At 43.5% G+C, this 24218-nt stretch overlaps 5 protein-coding genes and 1 long non-coding RNA gene across 9 annotated transcripts; 3 read left to right on the top strand and 3 right to left on the bottom strand.

The window, feature by feature from the left end:
• Positions 1–29: 29 nt before the first annotated feature.
• LOC135341519 (glycogenin-1-like) lies at positions 30–3653 on the top strand. Its single transcript, XM_064538100.1, has 6 exons — positions 30–210; positions 365–497; positions 1185–1522; positions 1852–1978; positions 2038–2209; positions 3350–3653. Exons 1-6 carry the CDS (start codon positions 207–209, stop codon positions 3506–3508), a joined length of 933 nt encoding a protein of 310 aa, XP_064394170.1. The 5' UTR covers positions 30–206; the 3' UTR covers positions 3509–3653.
• LOC135341517 (ribonuclease P protein subunit p38-like) lies at positions 3527–4830 on the bottom strand. The gene is made up of 4 exons (XM_064538098.1): positions 4650–4830; positions 4538–4588; positions 3981–4467; positions 3527–3930 (listed from the first exon to the last, which is right to left on the bottom strand). The coding sequence occupies exons 1-4, from the start codon at positions 4808–4810 to the stop codon at positions 3643–3645; spliced, it is 987 nt and encodes a 328-aa protein (XP_064394168.1). The 5' UTR covers positions 4811–4830; the 3' UTR covers positions 3527–3642.
• A 31-nt stretch (positions 4831–4861) lies between these two features.
• LOC135341476 (uncharacterized) lies at positions 4862–12271 on the top strand. Its single transcript, XM_064538047.1, has 17 exons — positions 4862–5098; positions 5309–5485; positions 5632–5715; positions 5916–6027; positions 6278–7773; positions 7915–8038; positions 8226–8490; positions 8675–8886; positions 8985–9146; positions 9258–9412; positions 9562–9635; positions 9717–10272; positions 10418–10677; positions 10885–11071; positions 11179–11529; positions 11742–11944; positions 12054–12271. Exons 1-17 carry the CDS (start codon positions 4976–4978, stop codon positions 12121–12123), a joined length of 4611 nt encoding a protein of 1536 aa, XP_064394117.1. The 5' UTR covers positions 4862–4975; the 3' UTR covers positions 12124–12271.
• On the bottom strand, positions 12182–15553 carry LOC135341491 (ecto-NOX disulfide-thiol exchanger 1-like). Of its 3 annotated transcripts, none has more exons than XM_064538064.1 (8): positions 15248–15553; positions 13718–14701; positions 13562–13668; positions 13419–13503; positions 13235–13323; positions 13132–13170; positions 13029–13079; positions 12182–12866 (listed from the first exon to the last, which is right to left on the bottom strand). In XM_064538064.1, exons 2-8 carry the CDS (start codon positions 14691–14693, stop codon positions 12321–12323), a joined length of 1893 nt encoding a protein of 630 aa, XP_064394134.1. In that variant the 5' UTR covers positions 14694–14701; positions 15248–15553; the 3' UTR covers positions 12182–12320. The 3 variants fall into 3 exon arrangements, with proteins under 3 accessions (XP_064394134.1, XP_064394133.1, XP_064394135.1); XM_064538063.1 differs by lacking the exon at positions 15248–15553 and adding an exon at positions 14900–15036 and having other exon boundaries at positions 13434–13503; XM_064538065.1 differs by lacking the exon at positions 15248–15553 and adding an exon at positions 14900–15021.
• A 253-nt stretch (positions 15554–15806) lies between these two features.
• LOC135341531 (uncharacterized) lies at positions 15807–18672 on the top strand. 2 transcript variants are annotated; one of them, XR_010396569.1, is made up of 4 exons: positions 15807–17884; positions 17944–18006; positions 18061–18274; positions 18400–18672. It is a non-coding gene; the product is annotated as an uncharacterized LOC135341531 (long non-coding RNA). The 2 variants fall into 2 exon arrangements; XR_010396570.1 differs by having other exon boundaries at positions 18374–18672.
• A 129-nt stretch (positions 18673–18801) lies between these two features.
• LOC135341482 (cullin-4A-like) lies at positions 18802–24213 on the bottom strand. Its single transcript, XM_064538052.1, has 18 exons — positions 23462–24213; positions 23142–23361; positions 22957–23026; positions 22827–22900; positions 22618–22716; positions 22223–22382; positions 22044–22126; positions 21923–21990; positions 21749–21867; positions 21505–21697; positions 21286–21390; positions 21002–21112; positions 20497–20582; positions 20337–20438; positions 20010–20229; positions 19719–19891; positions 19289–19441; positions 18802–19059 (listed from the first exon to the last, which is right to left on the bottom strand). Exons 1-18 carry the CDS (start codon positions 23925–23927, stop codon positions 18964–18966), a joined length of 2598 nt encoding a protein of 865 aa, XP_064394122.1. The 5' UTR covers positions 23928–24213; the 3' UTR covers positions 18802–18963.
• Between the last annotated feature and the right edge of the window lie 5 nt (positions 24214–24218).

Below are 24218 nucleotides of genomic sequence, written 5' to 3'. Positions count from 1 at the left end.
CTTTACCTAAACTAAAGGGGCGTGGCTCCATTGCCTTTGGCTTTGACCTGCCTTTTGACCTTCTTCCTGCAGCACATGCACACGAGTACGAGCACATATTACCCTTCCCTAGCCCTGGCCCTGCAAGTTTAGTGACCAGGATCTCAAAGCTTAGTAGTAGCAAAGGCTGAAGGAGCGCCCAGGAAATCTTCTTGCAAGTATCTGATATGGGTAAGTCAAAAATGAAGACATGATCAGGATAGCTAGCTAGCTAGCTAGGATGTAACCTAGGTTGGATAACAGTTACTTATATCATTGCCAGAATATTTAGTATGGGGATGTGTCCACGTACCTAACATAATAATTAACCGGGTGACCTGTGCAGAAGCATTTGTGTCTCTGGTGACCAACGACAGCTATGCCCAGGGGGCACTAGTGTTGGCCCAGTCCCTGAGGAACGCTGCAACACTCAAGAAACTGGCCCTACTCATTACAAGAGACGTCTCCATGGATATGAGGTACAGTTGCTAAGTGTTGGTAGTGGGGTACTCCTAGCAATGCTGCAGTGGATGTAGCTATACAGCTTTGAGCATACAAAAGAGGGTATCTTTATGGCTGCGATTTTGATCATAGTGTCATTTCCTTAATATTTATTGCAAGGGCTATATAGCTTGTATATCCATTTATGGATAGCAAGTCAACAATATTTATCTGCGATTTCACAATAGATGTGTAGTACTACTGTGCATTGGTAAGGTTGTCAGGTGTGGTGTAGAGTTGCTGATCAGTGGGGTACACTCATTGTGTTCTATCAACATTGCTAATTATCTGTGATTGCACAATAGAAGTGTAGCTACTGTATATGCTCGATCAGAGGCCGCTCTTGTATAAAGGCCACACTCAAATAGTAGCCTCCCTTGCTAGCAAAATGAAACATTTAGTAGCCGCTCTCAAATAGTAGCCTCAGTGAACTTTGACTCTAGCATTTCTGCACGTGGCAGCTATTACTAGCAGCTAGCTACATGTACGTAGCTACAAGTAGCAGCTTGTTAGTGCTTCACAAAGACTTTCTCATGGCAGAGTTCAAGTTTATGCAGGTGAAAACAACGTTTGATGACAAACTGGAGCTAATAAACGCCGCTCTTGAATAGTGGCCTCTCTTGAATTTAAGAAATTAAATCAATATAACTAATTTGCTGGTATAGACACAGACTAAGTGGACTATGGGATGAGCTGGTCCTAGTGGAGGAACTGGACAGCTGTGACTCAGAGCATCTCTCTCTCCTCACTCGACCAGAGCTAGGCGTTACCTTCTCAAAGATACACGCCTGGAGACTGACTCAGTACAACAAGTGTGTGTTCCTGGATGCAGACACTATGGTACTACACAACGTTGACGAGCTGTTTGAGAGGGAAGAGTTATCTGCAGCCCCGGACATAGGCTGGCCTGATTGCTTCAATTCTGGAGTGTTTGTGTTCGAGCCTTCTCTGGAAACATTTAGTAACCTCATTGATCTGGCAAGACAGAGGGGAAGCTTCGATGGTGAGTGTGTTTGTGTGTGTGTGTGTGTGTGTGTGTGTGTGTGTGTGCGTGTGTGCGTGCGTGCGTTTGTGCGTGCGTGTGTGCGTGCGTGCGTGTGTGTGCGTGTGTGCATGCGTGTGCGTGTGTGTGTGTGTGTGTGTGTGCGTGTGTGTGTGTGTGTGTGTGTGTGTGTGTGCGTGCGTGCGTGTGTGTGATATGTTATTACACAATGCTAATGTTTATTCCTTAGAGAACATAATGATTGATGACCTCCGTACTATGCCAATGGCTATACATGTACATGTATTGTAACGTCAAGCATAATTCAGTGTTATTGCTGCTTATTGTAGGTGGTGACCAGGGCTTGCTGAACATCTACTGGGGTGACTGGGCCACAAAGGACATCAAATACCACCTACCTTTCATCTACAACGTGACACCTAACGTTACGTATGGATATGCTCCAGCTTTTCAGAGGTAATACCTTCATCTTTGATAGATGAGTGCACGCGCATTCATTCCTTGTTTTCTTTCAGATTTGGAGGAAATATCAAAATCATTCACTTTATTGGTCCCACCAAGCCGTGGCAGCACCACTACAATTCCACTGTAGACTCTGTTATACTCTCCCCTGGCACGTACTCGTCAGAACATCGCTCCCAGGACTTCATCAGACAATGGTGGCAGCTCTTTAATCAAGTGGAACAGGTGAGGGCGCTATAAGTGCATTCATACACTTCTATTAGCTTCTAGTAGCTTTTATCTGCTTTCTTGATTTGAAGCATCTCTTTAGTATTATTGGGCAAGGCTTAAGGCTTACTGAGCATCTACTCCACAAAGGACATCAAATACCACCTACCCTTTTTACATCAGCTTATTAATTGCAATTCTGTAGGTCTCTTTTTCATTGGCCCTGTTGTAATTTGTATAAGCATTCCCTTAGTAGAAATACTCTCCTAAAATTGCATTGATATGTGAGGTGGGCCGTTGTTAGTGAGGATGTTCCTTGTGTTACAGCCTCACCGCCAATCAATCCAATCATTTGATTGGTCCTCTCTCCCCCGGGCTCCACCATACTCACATCACTCACCTTTTCCGTACACACCCTTCATCCTCCCACACATTGTCACACACACTCATCACTCTTGTACTAATCAACCCACTCTGTTTGTGTCCACTAACAACACTTCCCTCACACCCATTCACAACCATCCACACCAACCCTCTGACCTTATACATAGCTCCTCCTCACACACACCCTACTATTACCATCACTCATTCAGTAGACCTAGGACCCCTACTCCAGCTTATCTCACTCACTCCTACCCCGATTGCTCTCTGTCTTTCTATTCTCATAGCAACCTATTTGATCGGGTCATAGACTCTGTACCTGTTGAGACACCCACTCCAACTGGTAGTGATTATTCTTGTGATGATATTCACAAATTCAAAGCCTCTATTTATTGCAAACTTAACAATTTTCTCTTAGACGATGATATTGTACCAACGCTACGTGTTTTTTATCCTTACTCATCTGATATTTTTGTTGGTCCTCCCACTAGTGCATTCAGCTCACAAGGCATTGATTTTCCAAGCTCACTCTCACAATCACTTTATAGTTTTGCACGTAGCAATAGTTGCTCTACAGCTAGCACTGAAGGTGATGCTAATTCACTGCCTGAGAGTACGCTCTCTGATGGTTATGTCTCCCCTGTCCCCCCCTCATTTCCCGAGGTGGGGGGTCCAGGGGTGGTGAAATTGTCTGATTCAGTGCTTGCAAACATTAACGCTCCACCCCCCACACATGCATATCCTCCCACCACCTTCACACTGCCCACTCATGACAAGAAGGAGTCCATTGAGACCGGAGGACAAGAGGCGAGCTCCGACTACCAAGCTGCCTATGTGTTAAACAACACGACCAAGTCACCAGAACAAACTGGATCAATAGTTAGACTTGATAGCTTTGAAAACATTCAAGCTCACATTGACAAAATGCTTAAATGATTTGATTCGATTAGATGATAATTATATATATCTTTATACTTTTTATTTAATATGTAGAAAGTGTGATCGTTGCTGCACAAAAATTACTTTTGAATTTGTTATCAATGATTCTATAAATGTCTACCATTAAATGTTCATTTCTTTCTTTTCTTGGGTCTTGTGATAGTCTTCTTTATCTTGACTGGTGTGTACAGAGAGCATGGTCCAGGTCCACTTTGAATAGCCTCCACTCCAGTAGTAGCAACTGGTGTAGTTAACTCTTGTTTGTTAGTGGTCAGATCACTACTGGGTAGAATGGTCGTCTCCTTTGGTTCAGTATGTGATTCGGTATTGTTGATTGCTGATAGCCATGGCAGAACAATGGGTGGGGCAAGCTTTGAGATAGTCTGAGTCAAACTATTGAATTCACTGGTAGCACTTTTCTGTGTATTAAAAATAAGACAGTCATAAAAATCATTTTTTATAACTATACCTTGAATCCTATAGCAAGTGCTGATTTGATGTCCCCCAGTGTCTCTACAACTTTCTGCCCGAGATGAGGCAAAGCAACGAATGGCACAGAGCGAGTAGCTGCCAGCATCATGATGTGTCTTGTCACTAGAGATGGTTTGGCAGAGAGGCACACACAACCAGCACACAGCTCCCCTCTCTCCAGGCACCTGGTCACATGGTTCACCCCTATCACCAACTGGGACTTCTTTGAGAAAATGGACTGTTCATCAATAAAATTATGTCTATTGGACAAAGTTAAGGATTTTGAACTGTCCTCTGCTTCTATACTTGATAGCGATTCAGGAGGAGTTTTTGCTCCGGGTTGAACGCATTGCTTCTTTCTTGGAGGTTCTAATGGTTCACAGTCACTCTTCACAGCTGCTGTTTTCTCTTTCTTGCTCCTTCTTTTACGCTTTCTCTTTGGCAACTGCCTTCTTGCAAAGCACCCTTTCATTTCCGAAAGAGATCTAGTGACATGTGAATGCATTTAGTTGAAAATAATATACCCACTGTGTCTGAATTTTTATGTGCACTTACTTTTCCAATGCCAGTAGAATTTGTGATGCAAGTTTGGGAGATACGTCTGGCCTGTAATAAATAATTCAATCTGACAGACAGACCACACTAGCTGGCCTAGTTAGGACCTCACCATTTGAGCTTGAAAGGAGTGTCCAGTGTATTCTTGAGACTTATTTGACCTCGTCTGAGAGGGGAAAAAGACACGGTCTTTGCAGCAGAACTCATCTCCTCAACAGCAACAACGTCAACATGAACAACCTCTGAGCGCGCGAGATCCAGAGAACCAACCATGTGGACTGTGTGGACCAGCCACGCCCTCTTTCTCTCCAGCTTTGTCACGTGTTGTTTCTCTGAGGTTGAGCCAGCTAAGTCACTCACTGCACTAGCGAGGCTCACTAGCATAGTTATCACTAGCACTACTGTACTGGAAGGCTATTGTCAGTCCTGCGCACTACAATGTCCTTTGCAACAGGGAGGTCTGATCCACAGACAGGGAGACTCTTCTTCAGAAGCCATGGAGACTGTTTTATCCATGCAACCCAGTGGTGGATCAAGTATTGGAACCCCAGCTACACTAAGGTATTACACACAACCAGAGCTGTCTTCTACTATAAAGCAGCTACCTAGACAATTAGTATGATTTTATAAATACTCACCAAACTCTGTTTGAAACAGCTTGAGTACGGTAAAGATGTAGCTATTGAATTTACATGAATTTATAAATAATTATACGACGGTAGGTCGTGTTTTATAGCTGACCCATTAATTCTCACTGCTCTCACTGCTCAGGACGGGTTGGCTATAGTTCGTGTGACAGTTTCCAGTAGTCCAGAGAAAGTGTTCCTGACGACCCTCTGCCTCGCCCCTATCCCCTACGAGAATGTACAGAAGGGGGTTAACCACAAGCAGTACCTCGAAATTGATCCAAAATTTGCACAAGAGCTCAAAATTCCCGTTGGTATGAATGTAAGTTGGAATTTTGGCCTCACTAGAATTAAGTAATTTTGTGGATTGTAGTAAACCTGGGAGTACGTATTACTGTGTGTAGAATTTTTCTAGGAAAGAATTATTTGCGTGGATTCTGATTGATTATAGCTTTTCCCTTTTGCTAGGTGTTGGTTGAGTCCATTGGAGATGTGGAGCGTGGTGACTCTCTTGTATTGGCTCCTGTGACATCCAGTGACTACGATAAGTTGGTGAGACTCGCACACGCAAGGTGTCAGTAAGGAATGCATAAATTGAGTAGATTCTATATCAAAACAGTCCCTTGTAAAGTTCGCATGCATTGCTATGTCCCTATTGCCTCTGTAGAAGGATTCCCCTGTGTGTAGAGTTTGAATGTTAGTTTTCAGCATGACAGCTTTGTTACCCTCCTGTTTGCTTATCTATGTTTCAGGAAAAATTCAGTGAGAAGATAGACTATGAGTTGACTGAGCGGATCAGAGTGGTGTCTTGTCGTCATACCTTCCCCATCTGGATAGACAACTTGGTCATTCCAGTCAGAGTGGGTAAGCATCAGTGTTGGTTTCAAAAAGTTTCTGTATAAAGTTGTCTCAAAAGTAGTAATGATGGCCAACATATGTGAATATTAAAAGCTATGTGTATGGAGTCAAAGAGCTGATAATTGTTTGTGATTTACCAAAGGGTATACTACTGTAGTGTTGATATTTACACTTGGAGGAAAAAATGCTCAGGAAAGGCTACTTAATAGTGTTGATATTTACACTTGAAAATCATTCCTTCTCCCTCCCCCTGTAGTGAGCTCCAAACCATCTGCCAACTGGATCATCCTTGTTCCCAATCACACTATGGTACAGCTGCAACGAGACGACTCTGTGCCCCCCAACTCCGGCATTAGTATCATGTCGACCACCTCCACCCCTGGCCAGGGTAGCTCCAGCAATGGGAGCCCAACCCCTTCAGCCTCCATATCCTCCACACTCTCACTACCTCCCACACAAAAAACGGCTAACCGTCAGTGGGACTTTAACAATGAGCGCTCCAAAGTGATGCCACGACAAAAGAAGTCGTCTTCAAACAGATCAAGTAACCTCTCCGATAGCTCTGTGGATACCAGCCCCGTAGACGATTCTGATCCGTTTAGTTCATCCATATCACGCTTTGCCAACTATGTCGGCAATTGGATATTCTCACGAGAAGGCAGCCAGGTGGAAAATGAAGAGCGTCCGTCGCAACTGGAGAGTAGAAAAGGAGACAAAGCATCATCCGCTACTTTGGACTCCGTGGGATTTGAGACTCGATGTTTTCCTGGCAATCAAAGTGGCAGTCAAATCAGACTTGGCAAAGTGGCGGATGTTTTGGAAGAATCGAACCCCGTTACAGAGCAACCCCTAATCGAGACCAGCTCCTCTCCCCACAATCAGATAATGAACGAGATCAAACATACAGTTCCTCGCTATACCGGCCCTCTATACAAGGGCGCTGGAGCTCGACCTGGTGCAGTTACACCCGACCCTCCTCCCAAGCCTAGTATGAGCTCGGAGAGTGAGCCAACAGACAAAACTCAAAAATCCTACCATAAACGATTTAACACGTGGCATTCTGACACAGACTTCAACAAGAGACCTTCACCTGGATTCAGAGGAGGCCAAAGAGCCGTTGTTCCTTGTATGTGCGTCAATTTACGCGTGCAACCCCACCCCATATCAGGATTATGCAGCTTCAACTCAAGTGTTGATTCACCTCCAATCTCAGGCAGCGGCTTATGGGGTCAGGACAAACTATTTGATATCTTTGTGCATCCATCCACTATGCCGGAGATTTTCCTTTACTGGCAAAATGTCTGCACCGGGTCGATACTGGTGGAAATAACACCCACCAACCCTCTTCCCTCAGACCCCAAGGAGAACAAACCCACTACCACCGCTCCAGACGAACAAACTGATGCAAAGCAAGACGCTCGCTCCATTTCTTCTAGTGAGGCTTTGCTTGTCTCCCTTCTACCTAGCTCTCTGGTGGTGCGGCTATGTTTTGCTACACGGATAAGACTGGAGGATGGTCAACTAATAACTATGATTAAAGATGGATGCTCCACTGAAGACGATGAGGAGAGTGATACCCAGTGTGTTGATTTTTCAGTGGCAGTTGGCCACGTGGTGATGAGCGATACCGTTAGACAGCAGTTGAGGATCAGGACGTGCTCCCCTGTGACACTACAGCATGTGAAGGATGAGTGGAGGATCAGCTACAATGACAGACCTAATCTGGTGCTGCAGCCCCTCAACCCAAAACATGTGAGTGTTGTTTTCACTTCGTTTTGCGTTTCTCTAGTTTGTACGTACATGCACACACTGCGTTGTGCACAAGTTACCTACTGCACAAATGTTAGCTTAGCTTTTCTGTGCTGTAACAATGTACCTGTATTTCCCCTTCAGAAGCACCGAGGTATTGAGATCAAGAACCTCTTTGAGGAGTGGGTCAAGGCAGTGTCCCACCTGTCCAGTATTGGGGCCGTGTTGGTGGACAAACAGGTTGTCCCAGTTTACATGAATGAGGACGGTGAGGCCTTATACATGTACAAGTAGTAGTCAAGTGCTGCATTAGGCTTAGGAATTATGTGTTCTATGCACGTGGTATGATTGCTATGCTCCACATTTTTGTTCTCCTGTACTTAGCATGTAGTACATGTACATTCATGTTATCATGAGTTAATGTACCGTACTCATTGTGCGCTGTCATGTTACAGGTGATTGGGTGTACTGTCGTATGAAGATCAGCGCTATCAACACTCGGCGAGTGCCGCCACGAGTCCGTTACCTCTTAGCCACTGGACAGAGGCTCTCCCTCCATATCGACTCGCTCCCCTCCTCACACAACAGGCCCAGTTTTTCCAAACCAGTGTTCAGTGGTCGCTATAGGGACACCTCTCCAAGCAAGGAGGAGGTAGTGACACTGCCTGCCATGACCCTCTTGAACCAGCCAAACTTTAATGTGCACATTGAGCACTTCATGTGAGTGTAGTGGATGCCACCTAGTCCTACATGTAGATAGCTTTCAAGTCAGTTGCATATGTACCCAGGGTCAGGTAAGTAGAGTAGGTACATTTTTCGTTTTGCTTTTTAGGGCCTGGAAGTAGAAAAGATCTGTAGTTATGAATTCCTTGATATACCTAGTGTTTCTCTTTCCACTATACAGAGCTCTGGAGCAGCTGTACACAGAGGGTGTGGAGTACCTGGAGACTGTGTTCTCTCAGACAGGAAAGGGTGGGGCACTGCTCGTGTGTGGAGTGTCTGGGGCTGGGGGAAGTGGGTGTGGCAAAACCAGTCTAGCCAAGCTCCTCTGTAAGGCTGTGAATGGCCACCCTCATCATGTCAATGTGACCTTGGTCAACTGCACTGCTCTCAGAGGTAGCAACAATCGTGCAATTATTTGCTCTTACAACCCTCTTATAGCATCAGCCCTGTCATCACACACACCAACACACACACACACACACGCTCTTTAGGTGTACACTATAAGAAGAAACTCAAAGTGCATTTTTCCGAGGCGATCCTCCACCAGCCGTCTGTTATCCTATTGGACGATCTGGACCACACCACACCCCAAGTGTCCGACCCCCAGGAGCAGATAGGGGAGGAGGGCAACGCTAGCATCAAAAAGACCCAAGGTGAAGGCCATTAAACTGTGTCTACATGTATTCTCACTACATTTGTAATTATTGACTGTGTGTGTTTTGCTCATGTGATACCAAATTATTGTTGTTCCTTCCAACTTGTAGTTCTGCTGGACTTGTTTGAGCTGGTTCAGCAACAAGAAGCCAGAGTGGTTCTCATAGCGACAGCTCAAAACAAGCAGCAGCTAAACAGTGACTTGTTGCAATCAAGAGGAGTACACGTTTTCGAGAAAATACTTGAAATCAAACCCCCAACACTTGTAAGTAGAATTGCAATAGGTGTGTACATGTACAATGGTGGCTCAGACAATTATTGTGCCTTCAAGTTCCACTGTACAAACTGTAAACTGTAGTAGTTAATTTTGTTCTGCACCCTAACATGTCATCAATGTGATGTGATTATTTACAGGCCGATCGGAAGGTGATCCTGAGCTCAATCCTCGGTTCCAAATCAATGAATGTGCTCAATGACCAAGAGCTAAGGTACGGCATATCTCAGCTACACAGCTCTTAAGTGATAGTGTACGTTTCATTATCTGACACATAACTCACAAATTTCTGCAGAGCTGTGGCACTGAAAACTGAAGGTTTCCAAGCTGGTGACCTTGTGACACTGGTGGACAAAGCCATCAGTTTGTGTGAGCTACGCACTCTCTACCCTCAAGGCCTGGCTCCACTCACCCCCTCATCTTCTGTCAAGACCCACCTGTCACCATGGATACACGCTAGCAGAACAAGCACTGATGGTAGCTCTAGCGATCTGGACCTGAGTTGCACATCCTCTGCAAATTCGTTTATGACACCTCCATCCTCTCCACGTAAAAGGCACCAAAAGAAATTCTTCGACAAGCTGCACAGTAAAAAGATGTCTACTGATTCAACACATACTCTGATTCAAGGGGAGAGTGCATTTACTGTTGGTCGGGGTCTCCAACATTCTTCCTCCCTTTCTCAAATGAAGCTGGGGGTGAACGACTTCTTGCGAGCTCTCAGGGGCTTTGTGCCAGTCGCTTTGCGTGGTCTACCCCTCCACCGAAGTGGGACTATTGATTTCTCTGGAGTTGGGGGTCTTAAAACAGTCAAGAAATGCCTGAAAGAAACGCTATTGTGGCCTAGCAAGGTTTGTTTGTTTGTACAGTACATGGGAGTGTTGTGTGTATTAATTTTTATGCTTTTCACAGTAGACAGTAGACGTGAAGAATTGTAGCCTTTCAATTTCAACTGTAATATTTATATTCACAAGTATACAAAACCCATTCCCTTAGTACCCGCGACTGTTTGGCCAGTGCCCCATCAAGCAGCGGTGTGGAGTGCTTCTCTACGGGGCTCCAGGAACGGGCAAGACCTTTTTGGCTGGGGCAGTGGCTAAGGAGTTTAACCTCAACTTTGTGAGCATCAAAGGCCCTGAGCTACTGAGCAAGTACATTGGAGCCAGTGAGCAGGCTGTGAGGGATGTCTTCACCAGGGCACTCTGTGCAAAACCTTGCATTCTATTCTTTGATGAGTTTGATTCTTTGGCACCTCGGTAAGTAAGCATTTGTCATTTGTCACATCAAATTTTGTACATAAATTAATGCAAACTTGGCAGTCCTAAATTGTTAGAAGTGAAAATGTTATACATGTATACGTGTGAGCTTAACAGTGATTGTTGAGGTGAAGCCCCTTTCTCGTACTTTATATACATGTACATACGTGTATCTGCATCGTAAGCAAACTTTCATCTCTTACACAGTCGTGGCCATGACAACACTGGTGTGACTGACCGTGTGGTGAACCAACTCCTCACTCAGTTGGATGGGGTGGAGTCTCTGCAAGGTGTATATGTACTGGCCGCCTCCAGTCGTCCTGACCTTATTGACCCCGCCCTCCTGCGGCCTGGTAGGATAGACAGAAGCCTCCTCTGTGACATGCCCACTCAGGTCAGAGAGACTCTTAACTCACTAGAGTAGACTATTGCTCCTACCATGCTGGTATTGTGCAGTGTGTGTGTGTGTGTGTATTACATTGATTTTGACTTTTTTCACAGGAGGAACGTAAAGAGATCCTTGAGTCTCTCAGTCGGGATATGCCCATTGCATCTGGAGTTAATCTAGGGGAGATAGCGTCCAAGACCGAGGGAATGACAGGGGCGGACCTCAAGGCCCTCCTGTATAGTGCTCAATTGCAGGCCGCTCATGAAACTCTTATTGCCCGCCAGAATAGCAAGGAGACCAGTTTGACAGAGTCTTTGGATGTTGGTCTTGTTCCTAGCACCCCTGATACGTCTGGTAGGGGCAGCTCGATAGCCTCGGTGAGTACTAAGAGACCTCTTGTTTTCAACTTCACCGAAGGGGGCGTTAGGAAGAGCAGCCAGCTGTCAAGTTCACTTGAGTCCACAGTGAGTGGCTTGTTGTTTATAAAATTGTCTAAACTCTACCTACTTGTAATTTAGATGTGTATTGTGTCAGTACACCAATGTACAATTTGTATGTGCTTAACGACATGAGGCTCTTGTGTCATATTGCTTGATAGCTTACAGTTTTTAATACTATATAGTAATAGCCAATTTTATATCTGCCCCCCCCCCCCCCCATCTATCCACACATCCAGGCATTGGCTCTGCAGAAGAGAGGGTCATACCTCAGTCTTCAACGGAGACGTTCCACTCTGACCAGAGACATCGCTAGTGACAACAGTATGTTTGGTAAGAAGAAAGGAAAGGGCATCTCCATTAAGCAAGAGCAGCTTTTCTCTGCACTCAGTCAAGTACAGCCTTCAATCTCGAAGCAAAAACTCAAGGAGTACTATCAAATGTAAGAAACAGTCGTGTTGACTGCTTGATGTCGTTTTATGCATGTACATAAGCTGTCCTATACCCACTTTACAATACCACTGTAACTATTTGCTTTATTTTCTGTGCAGTTATGGCAAGTTCACTGGTAAAACTAAGACCTCTATGGAGAATGTCAAGCCCACAGCAACTATGGCATAGACATGCACTGACTGTGTTCTGCTTGTCTTTTTACTCCCACATTACATCATACTTAGGATTAGAATTCATTGACAATGTTTAATATCGTGTTCTTGTGTGATCATCATAGCAAAAATTTAACAATCAATTTTTTATGACGGACATGAAATCTACAAGAATATTATGACAATAATTCTTGTATAATAATTCTTCCTATTTTAAGAATCAGATGTGTGGTCCTCAGTTTCAGTAGCTGCAGCAGCTGTTTTTGGGTTCCCCACGGCAGTGTAACATGTCTGAAACCCCAGGAACCACCATTTCCTCGGCAAGTCTCCGGCACCACCTGCAGTGATTTGAAATACTTTTGACAACCTTCGCAACAGGGACTCGAGATAGTGACTATTGTAGGAGGGGTTGAAGCCTTGGAAGTACGCAGTAATCTCCTCAATGGATGCCCCCAGGGGATGTACCGACAGAAAGGCAGACATTACAGAGACAATAGCCACTTCAGGCTCGGATAGTCCTTGATGCTCACTGGAGCCAATGGATGAACGGATCTGAGCATAGGCAGCGGCGGCAGCTGCTAGTGATGGAGCTCTTTCATCCTTTGCTTCTTGGTCCTCAATGTCCATGTCGTTGCCGGGTACCGTGGGGGTGGGTGATACATCTACGATGAATTCTTCAATAATCTCAAGAGGAGCATCTTCCAGATCACTGTCCTCATCGTGTACGCTACCGGTAGAGGAGGTCTCGTCGTTCCAGTCCTGCAGTGAGCACCATTTTGTCACAGATTTGATTTGTGAGAGTACACAGGACATTGTATAGATCTACTACTACACGCTATAATTATATGTATTGTTCTTCTATTAAGTACAGTGACAGCATTGTTAAAAATAACAATTCACAATGCATAGATACACACATACTTGGAGGAAATCTTTTCCTTCAGCAATTCTCTCCCACTCTGAGGGACAATCCTGAATCGAGGGGAAATAAATAAATAAATGACGTATTTCAGTTGTGCCTCACCTCTTTGAACACTGTTAGAGTACTCTTCAAGTTTTGTATCTAAAGGAATAGAGAATGTAAGCATACAGTAAAGGGGCTGCATATCATGTGAATGCACTCTGACCTGTTGATCTCTGCCTTGAATGGCCACTTTTTTCTCTGCCCTCAACTGATTCACCTGTCTCCGCAATGAATCCACCTCTGCACTATGTCCTGCAAAACACCACTGTGTTCTTAGTAAGGTTGTGGTTAAAGACTTAACTATTACTGTTCGCTATAAGCAAGCAGTAACTAAAACTACAACATACCAGATCCAGTCTTACCCCTCTTAGTGAGTGGTTGACCATCAGCGGTGAGGTTGTTACTGGTAGCTTCAACCTCTTTCATAAGTTCCTGTAACAAATACAAAACAATTGTTATGGTTATGCAATGACAAACTAAAAGCTCTTACAGTGGCACTTTCTGACCATTGCGTAATCATTTTTCTCTGGGGTTTGGAGAAACGATCCCACGACCTCTGCTGAAAAGCAGCCTGGAATATTTCGACCAGGGCTTGACCTGTAATTGCGAAAATTAATGACAAACAATGAAAAAATTAAGGACTCACAGTCATTCTTCATGTCGTCCAGTTCCTTCTTGTGCTTCCACAGTGTAGACTTCAACTCTTCTCCTTTGTCCTTCAATGTCTTCTTGGCTCTTCGTGTGCATGTATTGGTGCTGGTCAGAAGGGTGTAGAATGTGTTCGCAGAAGCGCTCGAGCATTGTCCTTGATCAAACCAACTCTTCAAGCTTTTAGCAGCAACCAAAAATTTTGACTTTTTGTACAGACTACTAGCAAGGTTAGCAGCATTTATTCCAGTGTACCTCATTAACTCTATAGGCCTATGCTCTTGAGACGATTCGCTTTCAGAATCTTGCTTGCGAACAGAGAATTGAACAACAATTGGACCGTAATCTTCAGGGCTGTTGGAAGGACCGACATTGATGTAGCTGCCATCCAAGTCTAGTGCTCTCATGAGACCATTCTTGTCCCTGAGTTCGAATTGAATGTGGGCAAACTTATTGTTGAGATGGATGTACTCAATTTGTCCAAACGGTGAGAATAAGTCTTCAAGGTGGTGTTTGGTAGTGTTACGAGGAAGAGTCCCTACATACAGCGTGCGGGATGGTGGCTCGTTCAAATCAACTGGAAATCTCGGCACTTTAGGGGGGAACACAATAACAGATCCAAACCTCCTTCCTTCATGGCCCAGTCTTTCCCCCCCAGGAGGTAGGAGTTCTTCAAATGGTAAAGGATGATCTAGTGGAAGCAGGGAATCTTTAGGTGATAAGAGTGGAGGTTCGAAAGCAGGTTCTCCAAATGGAGGTCCACGCCCAATTAACTCCCTCGCATCTCGTTCATCCATCCGTCGATAGTAAGAATCGCCAGGGCCTGGAGGAGGTGGTCCCGGACGCAGCTCATTTCTGTACACACGCTCTCGAGCAGAAAACTCATCTCGAAAGACATCTTGAGCAAGAGTGCGCTTGCGAGGGTACGAGTCTCGGGGGTAAGGATCGTCGTCATAGTCACGGTAGCTTGACATAATGATATCTAGAAATAATGTGTGCATGGATAGAATAACAGCGTTTAATATTGAAATATTGGTGGAATATTTATACTTAACGATTACTTAACGATCTGAGCTATGTAGCTAGGTGACACTATACATCAAACTTGCATGCGCATTTGTGCCACTATTTACACTAGCACTGAAGGGCACTGGTAAAGGGACACTTCCAACTACTTTACATTCCATTCTTAACATCATTATGACGTTAGGGGGGAGGAGGTCTTGGGCTGTGACATTGGTATTGACCACAAGGCCAGGTATAGAACTGTGACTGTTTAGATGGGTGTGGCCCGTCCCCAGGTCACACCCATAATTATATTGAAAAACTTGTGGGGGGGAGAGGAGGGTAAAAATGTGAACGTCATAATGATGTTAAGAAATGCAAAAGTAGTTTGGAAGTGCCCCCTAATGTCATAACTAGCATTTGAGGTAGTTGGGAAGATTTATATAAATTGACAGGAGTTGTGTTTTGCAATCTACTGAGCCAATAACTTTACCTTACTTGATTAAACATTATGTCTGCTTACCTTCAACTATACAAATGGGAGAGCAAGTACTATATTCCAGAGAGGTGCTGGGTGGTTGAAACCAGAAATGAGGGAGCTATGCCTACGATACCACGTGGTGTTCACTGCGCATGTCCAGAGGGCCGAGTCAGTCTCTGCTGCTGCCTCGATTAGCTCCACTTCAAACCCATTGGTTATTTGGCAGAAGGTACATGTATGCTGTTACATGTATTAATCTCAGATTCCAAGAAAATCCAGTCGAAACTGAAGGGTGCAATATGTGGCGTTGCTGAGTGAAAGTGATATAGTGGATCGCCAGACTATTGATGCACTTCATCGTGAATGGTTCTAGTGGAAAAGTAGTTGGGCGGAGTCCAACCAACGCTGCGCTAAGCGTTGGTTGGACTCCGCCCAACTAGTGGAAAAGTAGCCTCGATCCCAGGCCGAGTTTTCGCTTTTATAACGGTTAGGCAAACAACTGGCCTAACCGTTATAAAAGCGAAAACTCGGCATGGGATCGAGGCTAGTGGAAAAGGTGCGAATAGAAAATAGTAGTATAGTGCTAGCCTCGTTCCCAGGCCTTACTTTTTCTTGCTGTTGTCACTGTTCATCCATAATCACAAGAAAGACATAGTGAGGCAGCAAAGAAAGAAATGGGCGTACAGTTAAGAAAAAGTAAGGCCTGGTTTGGGAAATCGCGTGATCCACAAGGATTTTTATGAACGTGGGCGATATGTAGCCCACAATCGTGACGTAAGGTATTCTCCCACGCATTCAGAGTTAATTAATAAAACTGTACTGAGACAACCACCCAAGCTGTGCTGCAAGTCAGATCAGAGAACCAGCGTGGCCAGCTCTGGTGGCAGTAGCTACCTGCTATATGATAATGATGGCTAAGCTATTCTTGATCTATACTAGCATGTAGAAAGACACAAGAAAAGGTAATAGTCTGATAGAATCTGAACACACAATCTAGACTACAGTCTACACTAAGACTACAAATTTGGCTTCAAATGATGTAATTGTGGTTTTGCATCATAGTGAGTAAATTTCCTGTTTGTGGCTTGTAAATACTACAGTAATTCTCCGTAAATTTAATTATGGCTTCCGTTATGTCATTGTTTACTATCAGAATTGGATAAAGAAACAACTTTTTCAGTTTTTCCAGCATCAATACCCAGGTCCTGAAGTGCAAGCCAGGTTCCAGAGTCACAGTACTAGTAGATATAGTATTCATGAACTGGCCACAGGAAAATTAGGATCCAGAACTGGGGATTACTAATTTGCCCAGAAATCAAAGTCAGTCCAAACAGGATATATCCAATAAACTGGCCAATGTTAGAACACAAGACCTGCTATAAAAAAATATTGGCAAAGCGGATGCTGTTTATTTCTTTGCAAAGACTAACTTCTAGCATTATATTAGCTATCTAGGCAGTTTCAAGAAACTCTGGACACTCAAGTGGCAAGTAGGCAAGAGCTAAACTTACTCATTTTTGTCAATGTTTACTTTGTTGTATCTTAGTCAAACCTGGGTCATTAGTGTTCTTATTTGGTCTACTTGTAGTTACCAGTGTTGTCTATAGTCTAGGCCTATCTGTATCTGTCCAGCACCCCCATTACTGATTTGCCCAGAAATCAAAGTCACAGAAAAAATTAATATCACCAGTTTTCTTTCATTCAATGTAACTATTCAGTTCCTTCTTACCACTTTATTTTTATATCATTCAGTAGCTTATTTATTCAGGATTATTTCTATATCATTTAATAGTGTTAGGCACCTTCTGATGAAAAGTTATCCTTGACAAAAGGAGTGTTACTGTTTTTGTTACTACCGCGAACTATGAATATCATTAACTCCCATAAGGGGCCATATAAATTGACAAATGAACTGTATAATACACACTTCCGGGAGTCTTAGTGTAGACTGACTAGTAGATCATCTAGCTAACCCTAAAGTATATAGCTAGCTAGCTATAGTGCTTGCAAACTTCCAGTTCCAAGTCCATGTCCAGCTTGCTGCAGGCAAAGTTTTATAGATATCTGCGTGGGCAGTCCAACATCTCTAGCTCAGCATGCCCACGCTCATTTTCACCCTTCTACCACCCTTCTACCCTCACGCGACTTCCCGATACAGGCTCTCCTTTTTCCTAACTCTACGTCTATTTCTTTCTTTATTCCTCCAATTAATACCGTATTTTATCTCATTGAACGATTAAGACAGTATTTTATCTTATTGAACGATCGTGATAAAGAACAGAAAAAGGAGAGCCCCTGTGTAGAGGCTAGTATAGTGCATTGTTGCTCATCAATTATCGTATGCAGTGCTGCGGAAATTGTTTATTCTTAGTTGCATGGTGTTCTCCATCGCTGTCAGCTGCACTGGACACTCATACCTAAAACCACCGTTGATGACCTAGTCAACTATCCGTTGAAGAAGCTGTTGTTCCAATGGTCTATGACATCATGTATCGAAGGACGTGACACTACACTACATGCATGCTCTCTATAACATCAATGTAAACTTCTCCTTCGCTCCATTGTCTGTCAGTTTCTCTGCTATTTGACGAGAAGAGAAGATGTTGTGTTGAGCATTTAATATTATTATACATGCAGTATTATACAGTGAAGGTGTATTGAGTGTGGAGACTGTGTGAGGTGAGTCCTAGTATCCAAGCCTGAAGGTGATACTCTTAAGTTCCTGTGTGTGAATGCAGGAGGTGTCAGAGTCGGGTCTGGGAGCTCTGTTGGCCATCTACAAGAGGCACTGTCATCACCATGTAAAATGTTCCTTCAGTTCAGTACTACAATTTTTTTATGATATTTTTCCACAGAACCGTGGTTGCATGTGAAAAGAAATGAGCTTGCTAGCCTCGACTCCAGCCCCTTGCAACGGCCTGGAATCGAGGCTATGAGCTTGCATGCAGCAACTATCTAGAGTATGATGTCTGTGGAGGTACCTAGCTTTATAGCAACCAGTCAGTACAAAAATACAAAGATTATCCATTACCTGTCCTCCTGGGGTTCGTACTCAAGTTCTTCAAAGATGTGCGTTTATTATGAACCATGCATGTATATACCTTCACAAGTATTCATTATTATTATCTTTCCCTGCCCAATATGATCAATCACACTTCTACGTTACAGCTGAGCACTGTGTTGTTTTGCTACAGACTCCCATTTGGCAAGACGTTTTAGAACGTCCTACCTTGACTATATCTCTGACACAACTACGGACTGGCGAACTTTATAAAACATATCACTATAAATAATTTAATTTTCAGTGTCCATTAATATTATTGCATGCACGTGTGAGCTATTATCCTTTTGTTATTGTGTGTCTACATGCATATATCAGTCTCAATGCCTGATGTGGAAGGTGTCATTATGAATTTGGCTATTATTATAGCTTATAAAAATCAATACATGTATTAATGTATCATCTATCTGGGAATCATCATTCATAATTATAGTCATATATAATTATAGCTATAAATGTACAGATGGGGCATGGTCATGACTGCCCAGACATGCGCGCTTAATGTAGTCTACTATCATACTTTTTGGCATTCACACACACAAATACACATAATTATAATTATGTACATGTACAGATAGTAGAATATAAGATCACATACATAAGACGTATATATACATGTAGGAATAATATTCATTGTGGGCTTATTAAAGAGAATGATAAAAACAGAAATGGGAATGATGAGAGTGGAGGCAGCAGGTTATGCTATGTATTCATAAATGCTACTGTTGTCCTTGTTCCTACGAATGTAGTCTCTGTCAATCAGACTCTCCATTCTCTTTTTTAAGTCCGACGGCTGTTTGTACGTGTGTGTGTGTGTGTGTGTGTGTGTGTGTGTGTGTGTGTTGTGCATCATAAAGTGTGTATATACGTTGTGTTGCGTCATTTAACAGTTTCGAAGCTCATTACACACAAATTTCAAATTTGAAACTTTGTGACAATTAAACCATCACAGTGTTAAACACTCTTTTGAGAAGCTCATGACATGTACGTTAAGTTTCAGAAATTACACAGTCAGCACTCACCTTGACATGGAATCTGAGCTGACCCAGACACTCTGAGACAAGGAGGTTGTGAGTGAGCGTTCGCCTCATCTTCATGATCCTCACAATGGCAGCATCCACCTGGTACTGACGGTCTTGAAACACCTTCTCTGTGGTTGCCGTGTTTTCCTCAGCCTGTGTGTGAAGGGGGGGGGATTGTTTCTCATCAGCCACTAATTTGCAAGCGGGCTGGCGGTCATTTTTCATTATTAAAACAGGAAAACAAACACAAAAAATTGTGTAATTAAGGGGCGTGTCAATATTGCAGAGCAATTAGTACCACAAGCCACGCCCCTTCGGGCCCGGGCGTTTAATCAAGTAAATACGATATATACAGCAAGATAATTACAAATGTAGTCATGACCATAAGTAGGAGATGCTGAGTGTGAAGATTATAATACAATGTAATTACCGTTTCCTTTAGCTGAACTTGATTGATCTTTATCCTACAGAGTCGATGCTTAAAGTCTTTGTTGAAAATGAACTGGTCAGTATTCAAGACCTCCTTTACTTTAGGCACCTTGATGAGCACTCGAGCTTTACCCAGTGACAAAGACTGCAGGGTTCTTCTCAGCTCATCATCATCTGTAAGTGTACATATGCAATAAACACATGTAGAGGTGAGTAATATACAGTGTACAAATGTCTACAGTGTAATTTACCCACAATTGCTTTGCCCACAGACATACATGTACCAACATACCCACTCCAGTGGCTTCCTTGATCTCCACATAGTTGAGCTCGTCTGCAGAGTTGTACAAGAGTAAGACCAGACTCTGAAAAAGAGACACTTGTAGCTCCTTGTCCCCCTGTTTAAAGGCAGCCTTGAGCACACAGTGGCCAAGTGAAGGCTGCCATTGAAGCTTGCGTCCACTGTGCTTGCCCAGGTAGAACTTCTTGAAGTTCTCAAGGTACTGAGACATCTGCATGATTGTGGACTGTTTGTTAGGCTCACATAGCAAATAACACTAATCAAAACCACAACTTGAAGCATTTCAAGCAGGTACTGAAATTGGATAGAGATCCTAACCTCAGAAGGAAGTATGACTTCCATAGGAGCGTAGGGTGGCCAGTAGCCCATGGTTAGTACATGCACACTCAGGTCAATGGTGCCCTGGGACAACTGTTTACTCTGTGTGAGGATAAGTACATAATAATCACAGCTACGTTGTACGATAATTATCATCTACCTCTCTGTAATTGACCATCATCTCTTTGGCGAGCTCCATATCTTTGAACATCCCCTCCAGCTTGCTGGTAAAGTTGGGGCCACACTCTGATGGGGGAAGCCAGAGGGCATTAACACCAGAGCAAAGGAGGTACGACACGAGTACCTCGATTAGGCTTGGTCATGTCAAAATTCAACAGTAAAATCATTGTTGCATGTGACTAATTAACTCAATTTTACCCTACTCGTGTCGGACCTCCTCTGACACCAGAGGAGGTACGACAGGCGCAGTGCAGCTCTAGCAATTATTAGCTTTGATTGAGGAATAATTATCTGCCCAATGTCGTATGTTTTTGCGGAGTGTCTAATTACTTGAGCTATGCGGTGCCTGTCAGACCTCTACTGTATTTTACGACGTTCTAGTATGATAATTATCTATATGTACATGTACTTCTAGCCTACGATGTACAGTACCAGGAGTTCATTATACACACATCTTCAAATATGACTACAAGAATTGTTCTGACCTTGTTTTAGTTTAAGGAGCATTGACTTCTCAGCATCAGTAGAGGCACTCTTGCCAAGTAGCAGCCGTTTGGCAAGGTCTTTCTTGTAGAAAGCCTCAAACACATCCTTACCTGACAACAAAAAGGTTTAGTATACAATTATCACAGCAATTACTTATTTGCTTGTACACTAGCCTTTAATTGGTGGCTATAATTATACAGCAAACCCTTAAATGTCTGTACAAGCAGGATATTATCCAAGTCAACAACATAACCATGTTGATCTTCAATGCGAACATACGTACCATGAATGTATCTGAAGAGCACCATCACCCTATCAAGCAGCTTATCGAGCTCCTCATCCGACCACTCCTTGTTGCCAGATTTGAGCTGAGAGTCCACGTATCTGGCTGCATAAGAAACACACACACAAGTGAACATAATAATGTTATAGTCTAGCTTTAAAATAGATAGACTAACATGCTCAGGGGAGCACGTCTTCTATAACAGTATGGTTGGCCTACCGATAAGCTCAGCAGGTTTGTTTTGCCTCCTGTTGATGACGCTCTCAAAAGACTCCCTCACTACACCATGCAGTCTCTCATTATTGCCAAAGGCCTCCACAATGATCTGGTCCACTTTAATCTTGAGCTCCAGCAGATCCTGTACCATGGTCTTGTCACGCTCAGCATTACTCACTATAGACGCACCAGCTTTCTGTGAGGAGAGTTGGGTTTCTTTAGCCATTACAGAGAGAGAGAGACTTACCTTAATGTATTCACCGAATGCTTTACAGATGAAAGTGAGGCCATCCTTGAACCTGGTGTATAGCTTGTATAACAGAGACAAGTTGGGGAATCTACTGCCTTCCAGCAGACCCTCAAAACCTGAAATCAGAGGGATCCTTGTACATTAATTACTATCTATGTACACTGCACATACCTTTGTCAAGTATTTCATTTTGGTGTTCACCAATTAGTTGCTTCTCAACACATAGAATCAGAGGCTTTCTACGTGTACAGGGTATAAGTGAATGATCACATGCAGTCATCCCACACCATACCTGGTACACTGGTGAAGATAGTGCAGGAGTCTGTTGTTCTCCTGTGACAACCTTCTGTCCACATGAGACAAGTAGTTAGGGAGCTGCAATACACACACACACAATACAACATTTAAATACTTACATACTCCATACGTTGCTTTCCCATGTACATGTAATACACATATAGCTAGGCTTACTGTGAACTCTGGGTCCCTGATCATCCTGAGTGACTCTGCCCTGTACACCGCCTCTGTCTCCCTCAGAAACTCGAGCTCAAACACCTCTTGGTAGATCTGCAGGTCCACAAACATCCTCAGCAGATTCTTGAGCAAACTGCGATCAACACTTTCGTTACTCCTGAATGGGTATAGGGCAGCTTTAAGTTTTACATGTATGAGGGAGTTGGCTAAAAATCCTCCAAGCAAAGAGTTTTGAAATTGGACAATCACAAGAAAATCACAGTCCCGCAAGGAGAGGATGCAACCAATACGTATAAGTGAATAGACAGACCCTCTATGCGTTGCTCAAGGTCTCTATGGCTAGCTATAGTGTTTCTCCAGCTGAGGTTCTGGTTAGAACTCGTCACCCTCACCTCTCCCTGTGCACGAGAACGAGGATACCCTTTACGACCTTGGACTGTACTCCACTCTGACTGGCTATCAGGCTGCCAAACAACTCAAGCCCAAGCTCCCTGCAACAGACACAATAAGCATTCTATAAATGACGACCCTTTACCAGATACAATATTCCTACTTTTTTACCAACCAATACTGGCTGACACAGACCAACTAGAATCCTTACCATATGGAGAGTAGCGAGGTGCTGGGTACAGCATATGTTCGATCCAGGTACAGGAAGATGCTCCGAATCATTATCTGCGAGAAAATTAATTAGAATGATCACCCACCCCACCAGTATGCTGGTTACATACCATTTGTCTGCAGTGAGCAATCCATTGCTTGTCCACCACCAGCAAAAATTGAGCCAGATCCACTTCAGGTCTGTGAGTGCTAAGGACTTCCATAACACAATAATTATATGTATTGCATTGATAGCTAGCCTCCTACATTCCATGGTCAATTAGCAAAGACTGTGTACGACTACATAGCAGGATACTGTTTGAACATCGGGACCAGAGACTCCACGTGTTTATGGCACTCTTCTCTCAGATTCTCATAGAGTAGGGTAGCCATTTTGTGTGAGCACATGTTCTCGACGGCTTGGTAGAGCTCCTCTAGACTGTAAGAGATTGGTTGTTGAGTGTGTATGGCCACAATAGCTTGACTCAGTTTCTCCCAGGCCAGCTTACTATAGTTCTCAGGTAGCTCTGCTTTGGCTGAGACGGATATATAAAAAGTGATACTACAGTGAAACCTAGATATAAGTTTAACCATGCTTGGAATGTGTACAATATAATGTATAGAGCAATGACTCACTCTTTCTGTTCTTGATGACAAGTTTCTTGCCACCGCCAGTTTTCTTGGTGTGATTATTTAGACCAGTTCCTCCGGCTGCCTTGTGGACCCTGAAACTAGTACTAGTGTTGTTCAAGCACCCAGTAGGACTTTGGGTTGCCATGGCTCCGTTCAAATATATCGGACGTTTGTCTCCTTCCTCCTCAGAATCTGACAAAGATGGCTTGGCTGACGGGACTGACGGAAAATATTTTCTGACTCCGCTAGGACCAGGTTGGTTAAAGCTATCAGAACTCTGTGCTGATGAAAGCCGAGGTCGTTTTGATGCTGGAGAAAAATCTGGTTCTTTTATACGTTTTTTAGACTTTGATTGACTTGTAGATGCTTGGCCAAGGGATGTTTGAGAGTTTAGTTTTCGTTTTCTTCCATTAGGGGTCAAATTTCGATCCGTACTTGAGCGAGATGACCTTCTACCACGACTAGACATTCAGACAGAGACAAAAAACAAGCAATACCAACAACACACCACCTTGACGCAATCCCTCGTTCCAATCCTACAGCGAAATCCAGTGGTACTGACTGTAGTGTAAACAAGTATAACAGAGATGAGATATAAACATTCAGGTATCTTGCTTCATAAGGGAACAAAGGTCTTATAGCTTATTCATCAGCTCCAACAGAGCTAGAGCAGAGATAGGTAGTTTATAAAACCAAGGAAAAAATATGTAACAAGCTATAATAAGTCACATGAAGTACACGTGGCCCGTTGGGGGGCTCA

This window comes from Halichondria panicea, chromosome 9 (assembly GCF_963675165.1).
Source record: "Halichondria panicea chromosome 9, odHalPani1.1, whole genome shotgun sequence".
Classification (NCBI taxonomy): Eukaryota; Metazoa; Porifera; class Demospongiae; order Suberitida; family Halichondriidae; genus Halichondria; species Halichondria panicea.
This window is presented reverse-complemented; position numbering and strand designations above follow the sequence as displayed.